The sequence below is a fragment of the Callithrix jacchus genome, chromosome 8 (genome assembly GCF_049354715.1).
Source record: "Callithrix jacchus isolate 240 chromosome 8, calJac240_pri, whole genome shotgun sequence".
NCBI classification, from domain to species: Eukaryota; Metazoa; Chordata; class Mammalia; order Primates; family Cebidae; genus Callithrix; species Callithrix jacchus.
The window spans coordinates 53,943,940-53,964,077 of record NC_133509.1 but is presented as its reverse complement, the minus strand read 5'-3'; the positions used below and the strand labels follow the sequence as shown (position 1 = coordinate 53,964,077).

The 20,138-nt window shown below is 38.9% G+C and overlaps 1 protein-coding gene across 6 annotated transcripts in view; it reads left to right on the top strand.

Annotated features, from left to right (window-relative positions):
- The window catches only part of SLC12A6 (solute carrier family 12 member 6), a 103,316-nt gene that overhangs the window by 63,996 nt on the left and 19,182 nt on the right, over positions 1-20,138 (top strand). For all 6 annotated transcript variants that reach the window (XM_035259933.3, XM_035259932.3, XM_078334427.1 and 3 more), the window contains 9 exons: positions 7,148-7,242; positions 10,258-10,389; positions 11,412-11,558; positions 13,263-13,317; positions 14,471-14,601; positions 15,294-15,535; positions 18,537-18,751; positions 19,529-19,687; positions 19,856-19,954. In XM_035259933.3, the coding sequence (XP_035115824.1) occupies positions 7,148-7,242; positions 10,258-10,389; positions 11,412-11,558; positions 13,263-13,317; positions 14,471-14,601; positions 15,294-15,535; positions 18,537-18,751; positions 19,529-19,687; positions 19,856-19,954 (1,275 nt within the window). The remainder of the gene's footprint in view (positions 1-7,147; positions 7,243-10,257; positions 10,390-11,411; positions 11,559-13,262; positions 13,318-14,470; positions 14,602-15,293; positions 15,536-18,536; positions 18,752-19,528; positions 19,688-19,855; positions 19,955-20,138) is intronic.

The window sequence follows — 20,138 nt, the reverse complement described above, 5'->3', positions numbered from 1 at the left end:
CCCTGTATAAATATATTAATCACTAAGGTTGATTGACTAAACTTGGTAGTTCGAAAGACAGATTGCCAGACTTTTAAAAATCTAACCCAAACAAATAGATAATAAACTTGTGTTGCTTAAAATGCCAATACATTTGGAGGTAATTTGATAAGCAAAAAAATTATTACTAAACAATAGACGTATGTTTAAAATTGTTGTGTCAGCCAGGACCGGTAGCTCACATCTGTAATCTTAGCACTTTGGGAGGCTGAGGCAGGCCAGTGGCTTGAGCCCAGGAATACGAGAGCAGCCTGGGCAACATGGCAAAACCTCATTTCTACAAAAGAATCCAAAAATTAGCTGTTCATGGTGACATGAGCCTGTAGTCTTAACTACTTGGGAGGCTGAGGCGGGAGGGTGTCTTGGGCCCAGGACGCCAAGGCTCCAGTGAGCCGTGATCACACCACTGCACTCCAGCCTGGGTGAAAGAGTGAGATCCTGTCTCAATAATAATAATAATAATGATAAAATTGTCATGCCTTCTTGGTGAATTAACCCTTTTTTTATTATGTGGTTACCTTCTAATCCCTAACAAAATTTTTCTCTTACAAACAAATTTATCTGATATTAATAAAATTATATTATCTTTCATTTGGTTAGTGTTTCCCTGATAGCTCTTTACTTAGTATTTTTCTAATGTTCAGCTTTTGTATGTCCTTATGTGTCTTATAAATAATATATGTCTTGATTTTGTTGTTTAATCCAGTCTTGTCAATCTTTATGTTTTAAATTTAGTCTATATACATACATTACAGGTATTATTGATATACTTGGACCATTCTGCCATCCTAAATTATTTGTCCCACTTTTTCTGCTTCTTTATAATCTCTTCTTAAAAAAAAAAAAAAGCTATCTATGTTACTCCTGCCTCCCAAATGAACATTAGCACACTCTCACATTACTTTCTCCTTTGCTCCAACCACATCATGTTATTTCAATCAGAAAATGAGGGTCTATTCAATAAATGGATTTGGAAGAACTATCTACGATCTGGCTCTTTTCTGTCTTTCTAAATATGCTCTCCTTTCGTCACTCTCCTTTAGCTATGTTGTCCTTTCTGCTTTATGAATCCACTAAAATTTTTTCTGCTTTAAGATCTTTTAAAATTGCTATATTCCCTTTGCCTGAAATGTAGACTTTTCCTTATTATCCTATGCCAGGAGTGTGCTGCAGCCAGCTCATATCAGCTCACAAGAGCCAGTTAAGCAAATCTCTTCCCAAAACCATGTTCATTGTCTTCACATTAGTAGTTTGAAATTAGCCATGCATGAATACTTATACCACAGAAATTATCAAGTACTCCAAATCAGGGGTTTAATTCTTGAGAGGTTGCTTATCAACACACCAATGGCCTTATATGAAGTTGTCATTCCCCTCCCTAGTCACAGTCTCTCCCAATACCTATTTCATTTTCTTCCTTGAATTTATACTTCTTGAAATTCTTTTTTTAATTTAATTTTATTTTATTTTATTTTTGAGGTGGAGTTCCACTCTTGCCCAGGCTGGAGTGCAATGGTGTGATCTCGGCTTACCGCAAACTCTGCCTCCCAGGTTCAAGCAATTCTCCTGCCTCAGCCTCCCGAGTAGCTGGGATTACAGGCATGGGCCACCATGCCCAGCTAATTTTGTATTTTTAATAGAGATGGGGTTTCTCCATGTAGATCAGGCTGGTCTCGAACTCTGACCTTAGGTGATCCACCTTCCTTAGCCTCCCAAAGTGCTGGGATTACAGGCGCAAGCCACCATACCTGGCACTTCCTGAAATTCTTTTTGGGTTTGTTTGTTTTTATTTTGTCCTGTTTTTTGTTGCTGCTATTGTTATTTTTAGTTATTTTCTATCTTCTGTAACTTCAGTATATGCACAGTGAAGGCAGTGTCTCTACTGCTGTACCCTTGGGACCTAGAACAGTACCCAGTACATCCTAGGAATTTAATAAATATTAGTTGAATAAATTGAATAAATGAATTACTCAGAAGTGGTGATAATTTTAAGCTATTCTCTAGAATTTTCTATTCTGTACAAAAATTAGCTGGGTGTGGTGGCCTTTGGTCCCAGGTACTCGGGAGGCTGAGGCAAGAGAATCGCTTGAACCCAGGAGGCAGAGGTTGCAGTGAGCCAAGATTGTGCCACTGCACTCCAGCCTGGTGACAGAGCAAGACTCCCATCTCAAAAAAAAAAAAAGAATTTTCTATTCTGGAGCCATTAGAAAGAGGAAAATAATTATATTGTTCTTTCTTTTTATAACTTTTTATTACTGAAAATATCAAAAGTACGGAAAAGTAGGATAGCGTAATGAACTGCCGTGAATGCATCATTCAGCTTCAACAATGTTACAAATCTGTTTTCAAGACCCTACCTAATTTTTCTCTAGACTGTTTTAAAGAAAATTCCAGCCATCATATGATTTTACTTGCCCTTTTAAAAAAATAAGCAATAATTTTCGGTTATTTTTTATTGTTTTAAAAATGCCTTTTTACGTTTGATTTGTTGAGTTAGGATCCTAACAGTGTTCACACTTTGCAATTAGTTGATATGTCTTGTTTTGTTTTGTTTGGTTTGGTTTGAGACGGAGTTTCACTCTTGTTACCCAGGCTGGAGTGCAATGGTGCGATCTTGGCTCACCGCAACCTCCGCCTCCTGGGTTCAGGCAATTCTTCTGCCTCAGCCTTCTGAGTAGCTGGGATTCCAGGCACGTGCCAACATGCCCAGCTAATTTTTTTGTATTTTTAGTAGAGACGGGGTTTCACCATGTTGACCAGGATGGTCTCGATCTCTTGACCTCGTGATCCACCCGCCTCGGCTTCCCAAAGTGCTGGGATTACAGGCTTGAGCCACCACGCCCAGCCTAGTTGATATGTCTTTTAAGTCTCTTTTATGTATAAAAGTTCACCTTTTAAGTTTATGCTATTTATTTGCTGGAAAAAGTCAGATCATCTTGTAAAAGTTCTCACATTCTGAATTTGGTGATTAGATCCTTGTGATGTTTAACATGTTCCCCCTTTGTGTTTTCTTTAAGTGATAGATTTTGAGGCTTGATTAGATTCAATTTCCCTTCTTTTGGCAAGAATATATCATAGCTTGTATAGTGTATTTTTCATTGTATTACAGGAGATTGTGTTGTCCTACCTTCAGAGATATTAAGGCTGATTAGCAGGCTGCAGATCACCCTGATTCATCCATTGTAAAGTTCAGCCTCAGCCTTTCACCTAATGGTTTTAACAGCCATTGATGATCATTGCCTAAATCCATTATTTCATTAGTGACTTTTTTTTCTAATTCTGTCATTCCATCTATGGAAGGATGAAATTTTCTTTTAATTAGTGGTTACCCTGATATGCAGTTGGCACAAGAAAGGCAAGATGATTGCTTTCCATTTATTTTTTTTCTATTTATTAATATTATTTTTCAGAGGCATGTGTTGTTTCCTTAACAGCCCCGAAAAGGTGACGAATTCTTCAAAATATAATTTTGGGTGTTTCATAAATTTGCATTTCAATCCACGTTATTTATTTTTAGTGTTTATATATTCCGTTTTTGGGCATTGGGAACCCCTTCAGTTTGGCTCTGTACCCTTTGATGTGACCCAGTAATTTTAATAGTTTATTGACTGTTTCTCAAGCCCATCCTTATACATTTAAGGTCATAGGGTTTTTAATTTTTTAATTTTTGTATTGATATTTATTTCCCAAGTATTGAAAATGTTAATTTTTAATATATTTATGATATTTATTTTTCACTTCTCTCCTGCCAGACTCTGTAATTATGTAACTTTTGCATAATAATGAAACAAAGTTAAGGAAGAACTCAAATAACACAGTCTGCTGTCTTATGGACCTAGTCTCTTTTTTTTCCTCATAGCTCTTTCACTGAATTTCTGTCAGATGCCTCTTTTAACATTAAAAAAAATATGGGAGGGTTTGTACAAAAATAATAGTTAAATGACATAATATAATGTTTTTCTTTTTTCAACATTTTTCTCCCTGAGACTGAGTCTCACCCTGTAGTACCGGCTGGAGTGCAGTGGATCAGTCATGGCTCACTTGCAACCTTGTACTCCTGGGATCAAGGGATCCTCCTGCCTCAGCGTCCTGAGTAGCTAGAACTACAAGCGTACACCACCATGCCCTGCTAGTTTTTAAATTTTTTTTGTAGAGGTAGGATATCAATGTTGCCCAGGCTGATCAGGAACTCTTGGACACTAGAATCCTCCCACCTGGGTCTCCCAAAGTTCTAGGATTACAAGCGTGAGCCACCATGCCTGCCCTATTTTTTTCAACTTTTATTTTGGATTTAAAGTGTACATGTACAGGTTTGTTACATGTGTATATTGCATGATGCTGAGGAATGTGTTATGTGCAGTCCTTTCACCCAGGTAGTAAGCATAGTGACACAGGATTTTTCTTCTTTTTAAGACAAACTCTCACTCTGTAGCCCAGGCTGGCCTGCAGTGGCTGGATCTTAGCTAATTGCAACCTCCAGTTCCCAGGTACAAGCAGTTCTCCTGCCTCAGTCTCCCAAGTAGCTGGGACTACAGGCATGCCCCACCACACCTGGCTAATTTTTGTATTTTCAGTAGGGAGGGGGTTTCACCATGTTGGCCGGGCTGGTCTCAAACTCTTGACCTCAAGTGATCCACCCACTTTGGCCTCCCAAAGGGCTGGGGTTACAGGCATGAGCCACTGCACCCGGCCGACACAGGATTTTTTTGGCCACTTTGCCAGCCAGAGACCTCCGGCCAGCAACATTCATGCCCAGGCCTTGCCCAGGCCCAAGCTCACCAGAAGAAATGCCCAGTCTATTCAGCCTACTGGGCTGTGCCTGGCTTGCGCTCTGGTGCAGATCCTGCAGCCATTTCAGCTGCACACTCAGACTCTGGTGGGAGTTGGGTGGTGAGCAAGTAAGCGCAGTGTCTGGCCAGCCGCTCTAAGCACTGAGACAGGAGCAGGCTCTATGTGGGGCTTGTTGCTGGACCGGGCGTGTCACACTGACGGGAACACAGTGGTGCCCAAATAGGGGTGCCTGCAACCCTGAACCTCAGAGGGGGTGTCGCAGTGTGTTAATTGTGCTTTCAGTCCCTCCATCTGCAGCGGAATGGACAGAGGCATGTTAATAGTCCTTTCAGTCTCGTTGCCCCGGCTCTGGCCTGCTGTTGCTTTCCATTGAGTGGGGTAGCTGCCCTCCACTGGCAGAGTGTGGAGGGCCACAGTATTACAGCCTTCTTTGTACCTGTGTTAGGTAGGTCCTGAGTTCTTGTCCCTCATCCAAGAAGAATGAGGTTGTGCTGATGATCAAAGGGTAAGGAGAGCAGAGAAGAATTTTGTTGAATGACAAGAAATGGTTCTTAAGGGAGAGGACATGCAAAGGTGGTTTTCTCTCCCTCCCTCCCTCCCTCTCTCTCTCTCTCTCTCTCTCTCTCTCTCTCACATTGGGGCTGGGGAGCTTATGGGCTCAGAGTGGGAGAGTGCATGCTGATTGGTTTGTGAGTATGCAAAAAAGGCTAAAACAAAGGCGCCACTCAAAGGGGCATGATAATGTAAAAAAACCAATTAGGGAAAGGTAGATACAAGTTAAATAGGTGACAGGTGGGGAATCAATCAGAGGAAAGTGTGACAAACAGGAAGAGAGGTTCTCAATCCAGTCCGTGGATTTATCCAGGACTTGTAGCTAGGCTTTAAATTGTCTTTCCCTTGAAGGTTGGGTTTCCCTAGGGATCTACCCCATCTGCCTAGGCATCTAACTGCCTCTTGATGCTATCAATAGTACCTGATTGATAGTTTTTCAGCCCTTTTCTCGCGTCTTCCCTGCCCCCTCCCAGTGTCTGTTTTTCCCATCTTTATGTCCATGTGTACTCAGTGTTTAGCTCCCACTTAGAAGCGAGAACATGAAATATTTGGTTTTCTGTTCCACATTAATTTGCTTAGGATAATGGCCCCCAGCTGCACCCATGTTACTGCAGAGGATATGATTTTGTTCTTTCTTTTTTTGTGGGGCTTATCATATTCTATTGTGTACATTTTATTTATCCAGTTTACCACTGATGGGCACCCCTGGATTGAACCTTGTCTTTGTTATTGTGAGTAGTGCTGTAATGAACTACAAGTGCATGTGTCTTTCTGGTAGAATGATTATCCTTTGGGTATGTACCCAGTAATGGGATTGCTGGGTGGAATGGTAGTTCTAAGTTCTTTGAAAAATCTTCAAATTGCTTTCCAAAGTGGCTGAACTAATTTACATTCCCACCAACAGTGTATAAGCGTTTCTTTTTATATGCAGCCTCGCTAACATCTGTTATTTTTTACTTTTTAATAATTGCCATTATGACTGGTGTGAAACGTTCATCACTGAAATCAGAGAAATGCAAATCAAAAACTTCATATAATTTATAAAAGGTTAGAGAGCTATGAAGGCAGAAGGCTTTTACTGTCATTATCAGCAGCAATAGGGTATAAAGGAGACCACATCTAGCACAGTGTTATACACTGAGTAGATACTCAATATTTTTTTCTCCTAAATGTAGGTGACTTTAAGAGTAGTCTCGGCTGGGTACAGTGGTTCGCGCCTGCAGTCTCAGCACTTCGGAAGGCTGAGGTGGGCAGATCACTTGAGTCCAGGAGTTTGAGACTAGCCTGGCCAACATGGTGAAACCTCATCTCTACTAAAAATACAAAAAGTTAGCTGGGCATTGTGGTGCACGCCTGTAATCCCAGCTACTCAGAGGCTGAGGCAGGAGTATCTCTTGAACCCGGGAGGTGGAGGTTACAATGAACTGAGATTGCGCCACTGCAGTCCAGCCTGGGCAACAGAGTGAGACTTTGTCTCAAAAAAAAAAGAAGAAGAAGAATAGAGTCTCAGTGGGCTGGACTGGAATTCCAAAAGAATAGTGTCTCCAAAGAATTCCAAAAGAATAATTCCTAAGGAAAGGAATTACCCTCCATGTTTAATTCTTAGAGATTTATTTTTGCTCCTGCTGGAGAGGGGGCCATATTCTCCAAGCAATGCTGGTTGAGTTCTACTCTCTAAGATGAAATTTGAATATGAAAATGGGTTTTATTAATAAGGAAGAAATATACAGTTATCTGATGCTAACTTGATCTTTTTTTTCCCCAGATGATGGACATAAGAAAGCTCGAAACGCTTACCTGAATAATTCCAATTATGAAGAAGGAGATGAATATTTTGATAAAAATTTGGCACTCTTTGAGGTAATATTTGGGAGAAAACTATGGACTGAGACTTTAGGAACAGAGATCTCATGATAGGCATTTTTTTTTTTTTTTACATCATTTGGTTTTAAAATTGTACAAGCTGGATTATTTAATAACTAATATTAAAAGAAAATATCATAATTATTGTAACTTGTTTTCATGCTAATTTTGTCTGTGTAATCTAATTATAGTGGGTAAATATCAAATCAAATTGCTATGTAGTAAAGAAGAGGAGTTTGACTTCTTGGACATATGGATAACCTTGCAGTCTAATTCAGCTGTGATTTAAATGTTTTTATTAGAATAATCTTTCTTCTAAGTATAAATCAGTGTATTTCTCTACCCTTTGTCTGGAAAGACTATCATTTGCCTTAGAACTAACTAAACAAAATCACTGTAGGAAGCAGGCTGCCAAATTAGCAGGACCTGCTTATTTTTTTTATGTCAAATAATAATTGTATATATTTATGGATTACAGTGTGATATCTTGATATTTGTATACATTGTGGAATGATTAAATCAAGCTGATTAGCATATCTATTACCTTGGATACTTATCATTTTTGTGGTAAAAATAATTTGATTTTCTTAGCAGTTTTGAAATATACAATATATTATTATTAACTGTAGTCACTATGTTGTGCAATAGATCTCAAAAACTTATTTCTCCTAACTGAAACTTTGGACTCTGTGACTAACCTCTCCCTATTTCCCTACATATATCCCAAGCGTCTGATAACCACCATTCTACTGTTTACTTCGAGTTCTACTTTTTAGATCCCACATGTAAAGTGAGATCATGTGATATTTATCTTTATGTGCGTGGCTTATTTCACTTTACATAATGAAGAGGGTCTGTATATCTTATCGGAGTAAGACAACATGGACTCTGTGGCCAGACTTCACAACCTGTGGCCAGGTTGTTGAAAGGACCTGCCTTGGTTTATTTCAGCACTACCTTTGTCTGGCTTTCGACAATAAATGCCACTTCTCTATGGACCTTTTTTTGGTTTGTTTCTGAGACAGGGTCTTGCTCTGTCACCCACTCTAGAGTGCAGTGGCATGATCACAGAAATCTCCTGGGCTCAAGGGAGCCTTCTACCTCAGCCTCCCTAGTAGCTGGGACTAACAGGCATATGTTACCACACCTGGCTGATTGCTAAAATCTTTTGCAGAGATAGAGTCTCAGTATGTTGCCCAGGCTGGTCTTGAATGCCTGGGCTCAAGTGATCCTCCTGTCCTGCCCTCCCAAAGCATTGGGATAGCAGGTGTGAGCCACCATACCCAACCCAATGTTCCTTTTTTTTTTTTTTTTTTTTTTTTGAGATGGAGTCTCACTCTGTCGCCCAGGCTGGAGTGCAGTGACACAGTCTTGGCTCACTGCAACCTCCGCCTCCCAGGTTCAAGTCAACTGCATCAGCCTCCCGAGCAGCTGGGATTACAGGCATGCGCCACCACAGCCAGTTGATTTTTTATATTTTTAGTAGAGATTGGGGTTTTGCCATGTTGGCCAGACAAGTCTCGAACTTCTGACTTCAGGTGATCCACCCACCTCAGCCTCCCAAAGTGCTGGGGTTTCAGACGTGAGCCACCACGCCTGGCCACTTATTTTTTAAATAATACTCTCTCTCATCTTCCTTCAAGCAGAGGTCTGAAGTCAATATTTACTTAAGTCACAAAAGTTTTTCCTCAGCCTGTCCATACTTGCCGTAAGTAATAGCTATAAATGTTAATAGCCAAAAAATGGGAGGTACTACAATTAAGGATCATATTATTGATGTTCTTTACTAGGTTACTGTGATTTTGTTTTTACTAAAGTTACATAGCTACTAGAAAGAATGTAAGGTTTTGTTTGTTTTGTTTTTTGAGACAGGGCTCACTCTATTGCCCAGGCAAGTGTTCAATGGTGTGATCACAGCTCATTGTAACCTTAACTTCTGGGCCCTAGTAGCTAGGATTACAGGCATGTGCTACCATGTCTGGCTAATTTTTCAAGAACATTTTTTGTAGAGATTGAGGTCTTGAACTCCTGGCCCCAAGTAGTCCTTCCCCCTCAGCCTCCCAAAATGCTGGGATTACAAGCATGAGCTAGTAGTGCACCCAACCCAGTAATGAAAGTTTTTATGTAAGAATTTTATGAGTGGAAATTAGCATGGAGGTTCCTCAGAAAATTAAAAATAAAATTAACTGTATGATCCAACAATTTCACTACTGGGCGTATATTCAGATAAAATGAAATCAGAATGTCATTGATATTTTCACTCTCATGTTTATGGCAGCATTATTGATAAAAACCAAAATATGGAATCAACCTGTGTCTTATCAGTTAATGAATAAAGAAGATGTGATATATAGAGACAGTGGAATCTTATTCAGCCATAAAAAGAGTGAATGCTATCATTTGTGAGGGCATAGATGAACGTGCGGGACATTGTTAATTGAAATAAAGCAGGCACAGAGAGACAAATACCACGTGAACTCACGTGCGGAATCTAAAAATTCAAACTCTTAGAAGCAGAGAGCACAGAATGGAAGTTTCCAGGAGGGAGGGAGAGAATGGGGGATGTTAGTCATAGGGCACAAAGTTTCAGTTAGGAGGAATAAATTTTTGAGATCTATTATATAGATAGTGACTATAATTAATAATAATGTATATTTTAAATTGCTAAGACAGTAGATTTTAAATGGTGTCAGCACAAGATAATTTGAGGTGATATGTTAATTAGGTTGATTTAATCATTTCACAATGTATGCAAATATTGAAGCATCACATTGTGCACCATAAATATATACATTTTTTGTCAAATAATTTTATAGAGACTCATGTTGCCCTGATTAAGTGTGATTGTCTAATGTGGCGAAGAGGGAGAATAAAGTCTCATTGATAAGTTGTCTTAAAATGTTTACCTGTGAAATATTTTTTAATTTACTTTAAAGTTTTCTGGTAGCAAGATTTGACAGTTATGTTCAGTGTTCTTTGTAACTTATTTCTTCCATGTCACTGGCTTTATAGGAAGAAATGGACACCAGACCGAAGGTCTCTTCTCTCCTCAACCGTATGGCCAATTACACTAATCTGACTCAAGGAGCAAAGGAACATGAAGAGGCAGAAAACATCACTGAAGGGAAGAAGAAGCCCACCAAGGTGAGGCCTCAGAATATCAAGGACTACGTAAAAAGAGCCCTGTATATAAGAAACAAGGAAATACCTAAGGCAGCATTCTGTATTCAGTAGCTATTTATTAAATGCTTGATAGGTGCCTGGAACTGTTCTGAGCACCAGGGTTGTAGCACAAACAAAACATACGATGCAGTCTAAATTCTAATGTGGGGATACAGTCCTTAATGTTTTAACTGCAAAAATATATAACATATTAAGTGTTGATAAATGCTTTAACAGAAATTTAAACAGAGCAAAGAGACTGAAATTGGCAAGGGAGCCAGAATGGAGGGGGATTGCTACTTTGATAGGTTGGACAGGAAAACCTTTCTGATAAGGTGATATTTGAGGAGAGATCTAGCTGCTGTGAGGGAGTGAGCTATGTGGGAAAAGAGCATTCAGGGAGACGGAATATCTTTTCAAGAGAACTGTGTCCATACCCATCTGCTGATGCCATCTGTCTGTTGTGAAGTTGTTGGGTTTTTTAAAGACTAAACATTAGTTTGTCTCAAAATGAAAATGTAAGACATTCAGTTTACCATTCTGGTTGTTCAGCTCTTTGAAAAAGGGATAAAATGGCCCTCAAACCTTCATTTTACCATCTATTTTATTTACCAACTACTGTGAAGAATTTATGCCAAATTCTGAAGAAATTCCATCAAGTCCTTATTCTTTTTAAATGAAAAAAGCCAATAGCTTTGTAAAACAAAATTTTAAATTGTTGTGGGTGCACATAAAAGTTTATTTGTGGCAAAGTGCCTATGTGTAATAAAAACCTGTGGGAAACTTTACAAAGTTAAAATGTATAGCTTTAGGAATAATGAAAGTGTGGCGATAAACACTTGAAAGATGGAGATTTTTTATGTGCCCTTTTGAAGATATTGATTAAACTTATGATCTCTGCTTTGAGACTAATATGGTAATTAGGGAGCAAGTTAATATATAAAAGATTGAAAACCTCTCTTTAGGATAACTGTTTAATTTTTTGTCAATGTCTTTCTTTCTAGACCCCCCAAATGGGTACCTTCATGGGTGTCTACCTCCCGTGTCTACAAAATATTTTTGGAGTGATCCTTTTTTTACGCCTTACATGGGTGGTGGGCACAGCTGGAGTTCTTCAGGCTTTTGCAATTGTCCTTATCTGCTGCTGCTGTGTAAGTACTGCACTGGCACCTGGAGATCACCTGAATGTTGCAAGTTCTCAAGAGTAGCTGTACACGACCTCTTTGGGAATAAAACAGAGAATGCTAGGGGAGGATTAATGATGTCAACAGAAGAATTGATTCTGATATTAAAATTTAAAGGATTTTCAGTCATTTAGTGCCTATTAGTCATGCTTGCTGTCTATTACATGATATACTAGAAATTACAAAGCAAGACTTCAAATGGAAATAGAAGATGAAGTTCCTGTCTTCAAAGAATTCAGAATCAGAACCATTTGAGCTTGAAAGCACCAAAGTTGTGACAGAAAGTATGTTAGAAAATGTGATGTACTACTCCAGTATATATTGAGAAACAAGACAGGTTATTGGGGATGTGAGGGTAATTGTTATTTTTATTTTGTTTTGAAGTCTCTTCCCTTATCCCTTCTTTAAAAATTCAGATGTTCTTTCCAGGTCTTCTCTATACTATACTGAGAACATTTGTGTCTTCCCTTAATTTAAACTTCTCCTATTTATGTATCCCAGTCACACCGATGAATTTTATAGGTTTCTACTGTCCCCTTTTATCACTATGACCATTTTACCCTACCTTTATATTATGCCCAGCTGATGAGTATATAGCTGATGACCAAAACAGGTTAAGCAGGCACAGTTCATATATTTAGTAACTTAAAACTAATGGTACCACCTTTTTTTTTTAGTTTCTTAGGGTTAAAATCTTAATGCTGTGTTTGCCTTCTTAATTGCTTTTCACATCTAATCAGCTACCAAAGCTAATCTATTCTCTTTCTGAAATCTTTTACACTCAGCCCTTTTTATTCACTCTACCACCTCTATAGTTTTTACCTTTCACTGAACTACTATGGTAGCCTGCTAACCAATCACTCTTCCTCCAGCTACTCCTATCTGCAGTCCATTCTATACTATGCTTACCAGGTAATGTTTTTAAAATGCAGTTCCTATGTGCTCAGAAGCCTTCAGGGGTTTCCTTCCTTACTGAATATTGTTCTTGGTATTGTTTAGTCTTTAGTCAGGTTCTAACCTATTTTCTGAGTTGTTTCTCTAGTTACTTCTTTTGAGTATACTATGCTCTATTTCCTGTGTAACTAGGAAATCCAGAGTGAGATTAGCAGTTTTTTTTTTTTTTTTTTTTTTTGAGACAGAGTTTCATTCTTGTTGCCCAGGCTGAAGTGCAATGGCACCATCTCAGCTCACTGCAACCTCCACCTCCTGGGTTAAAGCAATTCTCCTGCCTCAGACTCCTGAGTAGCTGGAATTACAGGCATGCGCCACCATACCTGGCTAATTTTGTATTTTTTAGTAGGGACAGGATTTCTCCATGTTAGTCAAGCTGGTCTCAAACTCCTGCCCTCAGGTGATCTGCCTGCCTAGGCCTCCCAAAGTGCTGGGATTACAGGCGTAAGCACCACAACTGGCCAGACGAGATTAGCAGTTCTTAATAGCACCTGACCTACTGATGTGGGAGCATTTTGACAGAATCCCCCAGATATTAATGGTATGACTAGTGCAATGAAGTGGACCATATCATCTTATTTCCATATCATTAGGTGTGACTGTCCATAAAAGGAGATGGAGTTAAATGTTTGCCAAGTGCTCTTGGAACACCAGTGGAGAAGTAGTATAGAAATGTCATCTTTACACAGTAACAATGCTCTCCTTTCCCTTTCCCCACAGACTATGTTGACTGCTATCTCCATGAGTGCCATTGCCACTAATGGAGTGGTGCCAGGTTAGTAGGCCAAGACTGTATTTCAGGATTTATCAGTGTTGACTCTGTGTTTATGCTATAAAGCAAGAGGTGCAAACTTCTGAGGAAAAGAGTACTATTTAGTTTGTTCTGTGCTGCAACAGAGTAATAGTCTATAGGACATAGACATATTACTACTTGACTTTAAGATGTCTTTTTAAAAAATCTATTTTTTTAAACTAGAATGTGTTAATTTCAGTCATATTCTTAGCTTGTATTAGTTAGAAAAGTGTGTGTGTGTGTATTTATAGATAAAGCCTCACTCTGTTACCCAGGCTGGAGTGCAGCGACACAATCATAGCTCACACAGCCTCCAATTCCTGGGCTTAAGCTACCCTCCCATTTCAGCCTCCTAAGGAGCTAGAACTAAAGGTGTATACCACTATGCCTGGCTTTTTTTTTTTTTTTTGGAAACAGAGTTTCACTCTTGTTGCCTAGGCTGGAGTGCAGTGGCGCGATCTCGGCTTACTGCAACCTCCACCTCTGGGGTTCAAGCAATTCTTCTTCCTCAGCCTCCTGAGTAGTTGGAATTACAGGAGCCTGCAAAAACGCCTGGCTAATTTTATATTTTTAGTAGAGACAGGGTTTCTTCCATGTTGATTAGGCTTGTCTCAAACTCCTGACCTCAGATGATCTGCCTGTCTTGGCCTCCAAAGTGCTGGGATTACAGGCTTAAGCCTCTGTGCCCAGCCCTTTTTTTGGTTTGTTTAATTTTTTGTAGAGATAACTTCTCACTGTGTTGCCCAGTCTGGTCTCAAACTCCTGGCCTCAAGCAGGACTCTCGCTTCATCCTCCCAAAGTGCTATGATTAGAGGTGTGAACCTCCACATCTGGCCAGAATGTATTTTATTGGCCTATCTCATGTCATAGTAAATATTCTCTAATTTATTTCTAAGTAATGGTGGCAAACTTTATTGCTTCATATGGCTCATTACATTAGATGTGCAGTATATCCCACAATAACCCTTTCATCTTTTACTTCCCACAAGCAAGTCTTTTTATCACATTCAGGGTCTACAGAAGCCTGAAACATTTAGCCTTCTTGTATATTTTTATTCTTAATTATGACTTGATCACATTCCTCTTACTAATACATACTCTTTATCCTATTCACCTTCTATTTTGTCTTTTACAGCTGGGGGCTCATACTTTATGATTTCCCGAGCACTGGGCCCAGAATTTGGTGGGGCTGTTGGCCTCTGTTTTTATCTTGGTACCACATTTGCAGCAGCCATGTACATTCTTGGTGCCATTGAAATCTTTCTGGTAAGTAATGACTTCATTGTGGTATATAATATAGCAGAAATATTGATTTGGGTTTATTCTTTGATATGAAAGCTTCTGAGAGATTGGCTGTAGGAATAAATCAGGTGATTGACTGCCAACCCAACCTGAGTTGGCTTCTTACTGTGAATATGAGGTGAAAGGGTTGAAATTCCCTTTGCCTATTTCTTCTTCTCAACCTGATTGCCACCACTCTGCCACCTCATCCAAGAGGGTCAAGCCTTGGAAGCAAGACTTGTACCAATGGGGAAAATGTAAAATAAAGTTTTTTATCTTTTTTGATACCTTCTTCCCTATGAAATAAAATATTTCTCATTTCTCTATTCACTGAGACATATTGTTTACTATTTAAAGTAGTGACAGCAGAATCCGAGTTAAAGATGATTATTATATTTATTTTATATAACCTTGTGAATAAAATTATTAGTTTATCCCTTTCTTTCCATTAGGAAATGTAGCTATTTAGAACAGCATGTAGACCAAAAAAATATGGATATATATATCTATAACATTCCCGTTTCTGTAGGCATTTCAGATCCTATTAGAAACTATGCTAATTTTCCAGTCATTTTCTATCTCAGCTTTGCTTGCTTTTGTAAAAGTAGATGCAAACAGCTATAGCCTTTTTACTTCTTTTGAAATAACCTAATTTTGTACTTTTTTTAACCTAACAGATATATATCGTTCCCCGGGCTGCCATCTTTCGCAGTGATGACGCACTCAAGGAAGCAGCAGCCATGCTAAATAACATGCGTGTCTATGGCACAGCTTTCTTGGTCCTTATGGTATTAGTGGTATTTATCGGCGTACGCTATGTGAACAAGTTTGCCTCACTTTTTCTGGCCTGTGTCATTGTGTCCATCTTGGCCATCTATGCTGGAGCCATCAAGTCTTCCTTTGCCCCTCCACACTTCCCGTACGTGTCTGTCTCTCTGCCTAGCCATCCTTATTGGGTAGTAATGGAAAATATCTGGTGGTGTGATAATTCCAAGTCAGAATTTCATGGAGTCTCTCTGAGATTTTCCCCTTTGGATAAGCCCAGTTAGACTTCCTTCCTTGTCTGGGCAGGAAGCCTCCCAGCAAACTATGTCCTGTTCATCCTCTTTTTTTTTTTTTTTTTTTTGAGACGGAGTTTCGCTCCTGTTACCCAGGCTAGAGTGCAATGGCATGATCTCGGCTCACCACAATCTCTGCCTCCTGGGTTCAGGCAATTCTCCTGCCTCCGCCTCCTGAGTAGCTGGGATTACAGGCACACGCCACCATGCCCAGCTAATTTTTTGTATTTTTAGTAGAGACAGGGTTTCATCATGTTGACCAGGATGGTCTCGATCTCTTGACCTCGTGATCCACCCACCTTGGCCTCCCAAAGTGCTGGGATTACAGGCATGAGCCACCACACCCGGCCCTGTTCATCCTCTTTCTTACGTAGAACTGGTAGCTATAACAATCATTTAGGTACAAATACTAGGTTTTTTTCTCCCTGATAATTGTACTTAATCTTTTTTATTATACATATTTTGAACTATTCATGAAGGGCTTTGCAAAAATGTAGTTATTGCCAGCAACCTTTATAGGTATTTAAATGTTGGATTTTTTTTTACTAATGAAAAATCAAGGGAATCAAAGGAAACCTAAAATGTTTAATAAAATAAAAGGAAATATTAGTAATTTGCATGTATATTTCTATATATGTAATATTAATTCTAATACAACTGCCTTTTTTCATCTTTTTAAAATTTATATATGTTTATGGGGATACAAGTGTAATTTTGTTACATGTACATATTGTGTAGTGGTGAAGTCAGGGCTTTTATTTTTTATTCATTTATTTTTGAGATGGAGTCTCTCTCTGTTGTTCAGGCTGGAGTGTGGTGGCATGATCCCAGCTCACTGCAACCTCTGCCTTCTGGGTTCAAGCAGTTTTCCCACCTCAGCCTCCCAAGTAGCTGAGATTATAGGCATGTGCCACCACACCCAACAATTTTTTTTTTCTTTGTAAAGACAGGATTTCACCATGTTGGTCTGGCTGGTTTCAAACTCCTGATCTCAGGTGATCCACCATCACATGAGCCTGGCCTTTTTTTTTTTGAGACAGTCTCGCTTTATTGCTAATGCTGGAGTGTGCAGTGGCACTATGTGGCTCACTGCAACCTCTACCTCTCAGGTTCAAGTGATTCTCCAGTCTCAGCCTCCTGAGTAGCTGAAACCATAGGCACAGGCCACCGAGTCTGGCTAATTTTTGAATTTTTAGTAGAGATGGGGTTTCACCATGTTGGCCAGTCTGGTCATGGACTCCTGACCTCAAGTGATCTGCCCACCTCAGCCTCTCAAAGTTCTGGGATTATAGGTGTAAGTCACTGCACCCAGCCTAGGTCAGGGCTTTTATCCATTACCCAAATAATGGACTTTGTACCCATTAAGTATCTCTTATCATCCACCTCCCACTTCAACTCCCTAGTGCAAATACCTTAAAGTATGTTTTTTGTGCAGATCTGTAATGGATTTGTGCAGATCTGTGACTCATAGGCCCACTTTTCCCTTTGACTAGTGGCATAGGGACTAGCTGGCACTGAGTGTTATTTGTAGTCTTGTTACAGGATTATCTTGAAAAGACATCTGGATTATCTGAGGATCAAACTCATTGGTCCTATGTTGATTTAACCAGATTACAGAAAAAAGATTTTTCAAGACAAAAAGACAGGTCCAGTGAGGCTTAATGACTTACCTCCAAGTTAATAAATGGCAGAACAAGAAGGTGAACTGTGATTTTATGACTCCCCATTCGTTATTTCTTTTATGCCATGCTATATGATGGCAGAAGTAGATTCCATCTTAAACTTTTAATCTGCTTATCTAGGGACTGTAATATAGCTGAAGGTCCTTTTTAGAGTCATAAAAGTTCTAAAGTTGACAGTCTGGCTGTATCTCAACTTGGGAAATTCCATTTTGCCTCAAGTTCACCTTTGAGGCTTCTCCTCTTCTTTGATTAGTACACAGTCATTATGCGTGGCATTTTCTTTGAGATATTCCAGCAAAACAAGACAAATCTAGAAGAAGACATGAAACAAGCCTGGGAAATGATGGGAGTTATTGAAGCTGAGTACTAGGTACATGGTTCATAATAATGTATTTAATCATTTTGCCAATTTTAAAAGTCTCTTTGTTGAATCTGAGAGGTATTTTAACTATGGATGTATTATTCCTTTGTTTATATTTGTGTCTCTGCGTTAAAAAAATAAAACCAGCAGTTAATATTTGTGTTATAGTTACCCTCACTCCCACTGGGTCTAGGCATAAGTTCAAAAACACTTTTCTCTTAGGCCATCGAGGGATTTACCTTTTAATTCTGGCCAAGCTGTTTTCCTTGCAACAGTAGCCAGAAGATTCGACCTTTAGCATAACATTTTCAAGGTGTTTTTATGAATGTCAGGCCTTTCTAGGCCAAAAAAAGAGGAGTGCTTTTTTCTGTATAAGAACAACAAAAGGACTTCAGTAGTCTTATAGACCTAACAATTTTAGCCAAAAATTTTGGAAGATGAATCAGCGTAATGTCTTCAGACAGTTCTTCAGTTTGAGTTCTGTCACTGCCACCTGCCACCTATGACCTTGGACAGAGAACTGTATTTCCATAACCTTCAGTTAACTCCCTAACTTCCTGAACTTCAATAACTTCATCTACAACATAGAAATTCTAATACATTGTGATGTTGCTGTAAGGATTAAATTGGCAGAAAATGTAAGTCACCACTCACAGTGCTAAAATAAATTATAAATAAATAAACATTAGTTTCTTTTCTACCCTTGATAGTAGAAGCTCTTGGAGATGAGGTTCTTGTTTACTTTACTGACCTGTTTACTTTTTTTTTAATGCATTTTTTTTTCCTTACTTGATCTCTCTCCCTATTTCTTTTACTTAGTGTCTGCATGCTGGGTAACCGCACCCTTTCATCAAGACACATTGACATTTGCTCTAAGACCAAGGAAATTAACAACATGACAGTCCCATCAAAGTTATGGAGATTCTTTTGCAACTCGAGTCAATTTTTCAATGCCACCTGTGATGAATACTTTGTTCACAATAATGTCACTTCAATCCAGGGCATTCCTGGATTGGCTAGTGGTATCATTACAGGTAAGTTAGGGAGTTATTGGACAAGGTTTTTACTGTTTTCTGAGGAAAATAGGCCTTGTCATCTTAGATTCTTCTACTGTCCATAAAGATTCACTGCCATGGTGCTACTTGCCTTCTTAAGCACGCCACACAGCTCTTAAATCAACATATTTCTGCTTTTCCATTAGTAAAGCTGTCCTTATTTAGGATTCCTTTACAGAGTGGTATCTGCTAACATTCACTTCCATTTCAGAGCAGAGTTGAGCAAATCACTTTCTAACCTTAGGATAAAATATTCTGTGTATTCTTGTAAAATTGCCAATGTTCTTCCTGCACTGACAGAACAGAGTGTCCACACCCACATGTATCTTCCTTAGCTAAATTCCTGAAACGTTCCTTAAGTGACTTCTATCATAAATGTTTGGTCTAGAAATTCTTTGTACTTAAGTAAGTTTACATTAAGGTGATAGAAACAGCATTGATGACTAATAAAAAAATTTGTGCGGCATTTAGTTTTAGTCTGTTTAACTTTTACTGATTTGCATTAGTAAAGTTAAACTGCATTTATATGTACCAAATCATTTTGCCAAATTATATTTAAACTAGATAAGAAAGAGCACTATATTTTTATTTATGTGTGTTTTATTGTGTGTGTACATGTGCTCACATAGAAGCAGGCACACCTTTAGAAACTGTATAAATGAGGAATCTGATTTTGAATGTTGTTTGGGTAGAAAATTATCTAATTATCTTCTTTCCCTACTGCTGCTGCTTAAATTCCCATTTTTCCCACTGTAGAGAATCTTTGGAGTAATTACCTGCCCAAGGGAGAGATCATTGAAAAGCCTTCAGCCAAGTCTTCTGATGTCTTAGGCAGCTTAAACCATGAATATGTTCTTGTTGACATCACCACCTCCTTCACGCTTCTGGTGGGAATCTTCTTTCCCTCTGTTACAGGTAAGCACATGAGCCGTTGTCTATTTTAGAAGCTGTCAGACCCAGGAAGTAATTTTTCTCAGGGGAGCAGAATTCTCATGGTTCCTAGATTTGCTTCTAGTTGCTATCAATATCAATATCAAAGTATCCAAGAAGTTAACTTGATTTTTTTTCCCCTTATCTCTAAAGGTATCATGGCTGGATCAAACAGATCTGGAGATCTGAAAGATGCTCAGAAGTCTATTCCCATTGGTACTATCCTTGCCATCCTGACCACCTCCTTTGTCTGTATCCTTTTATGGATCTGGTCTGAGTCTTAGTCTTAGGAACGTAACTAGATGATCAGTATTTTTATCCTGGTAACAAAGATACCTGCTTTCTATCACTTCACTTCTTGCCAGATAATCTGTCCACCTCATATAGAAAATTCAAAAAAGAATTTAGAGGAGTATTTAGCAACTCATTTTACTGA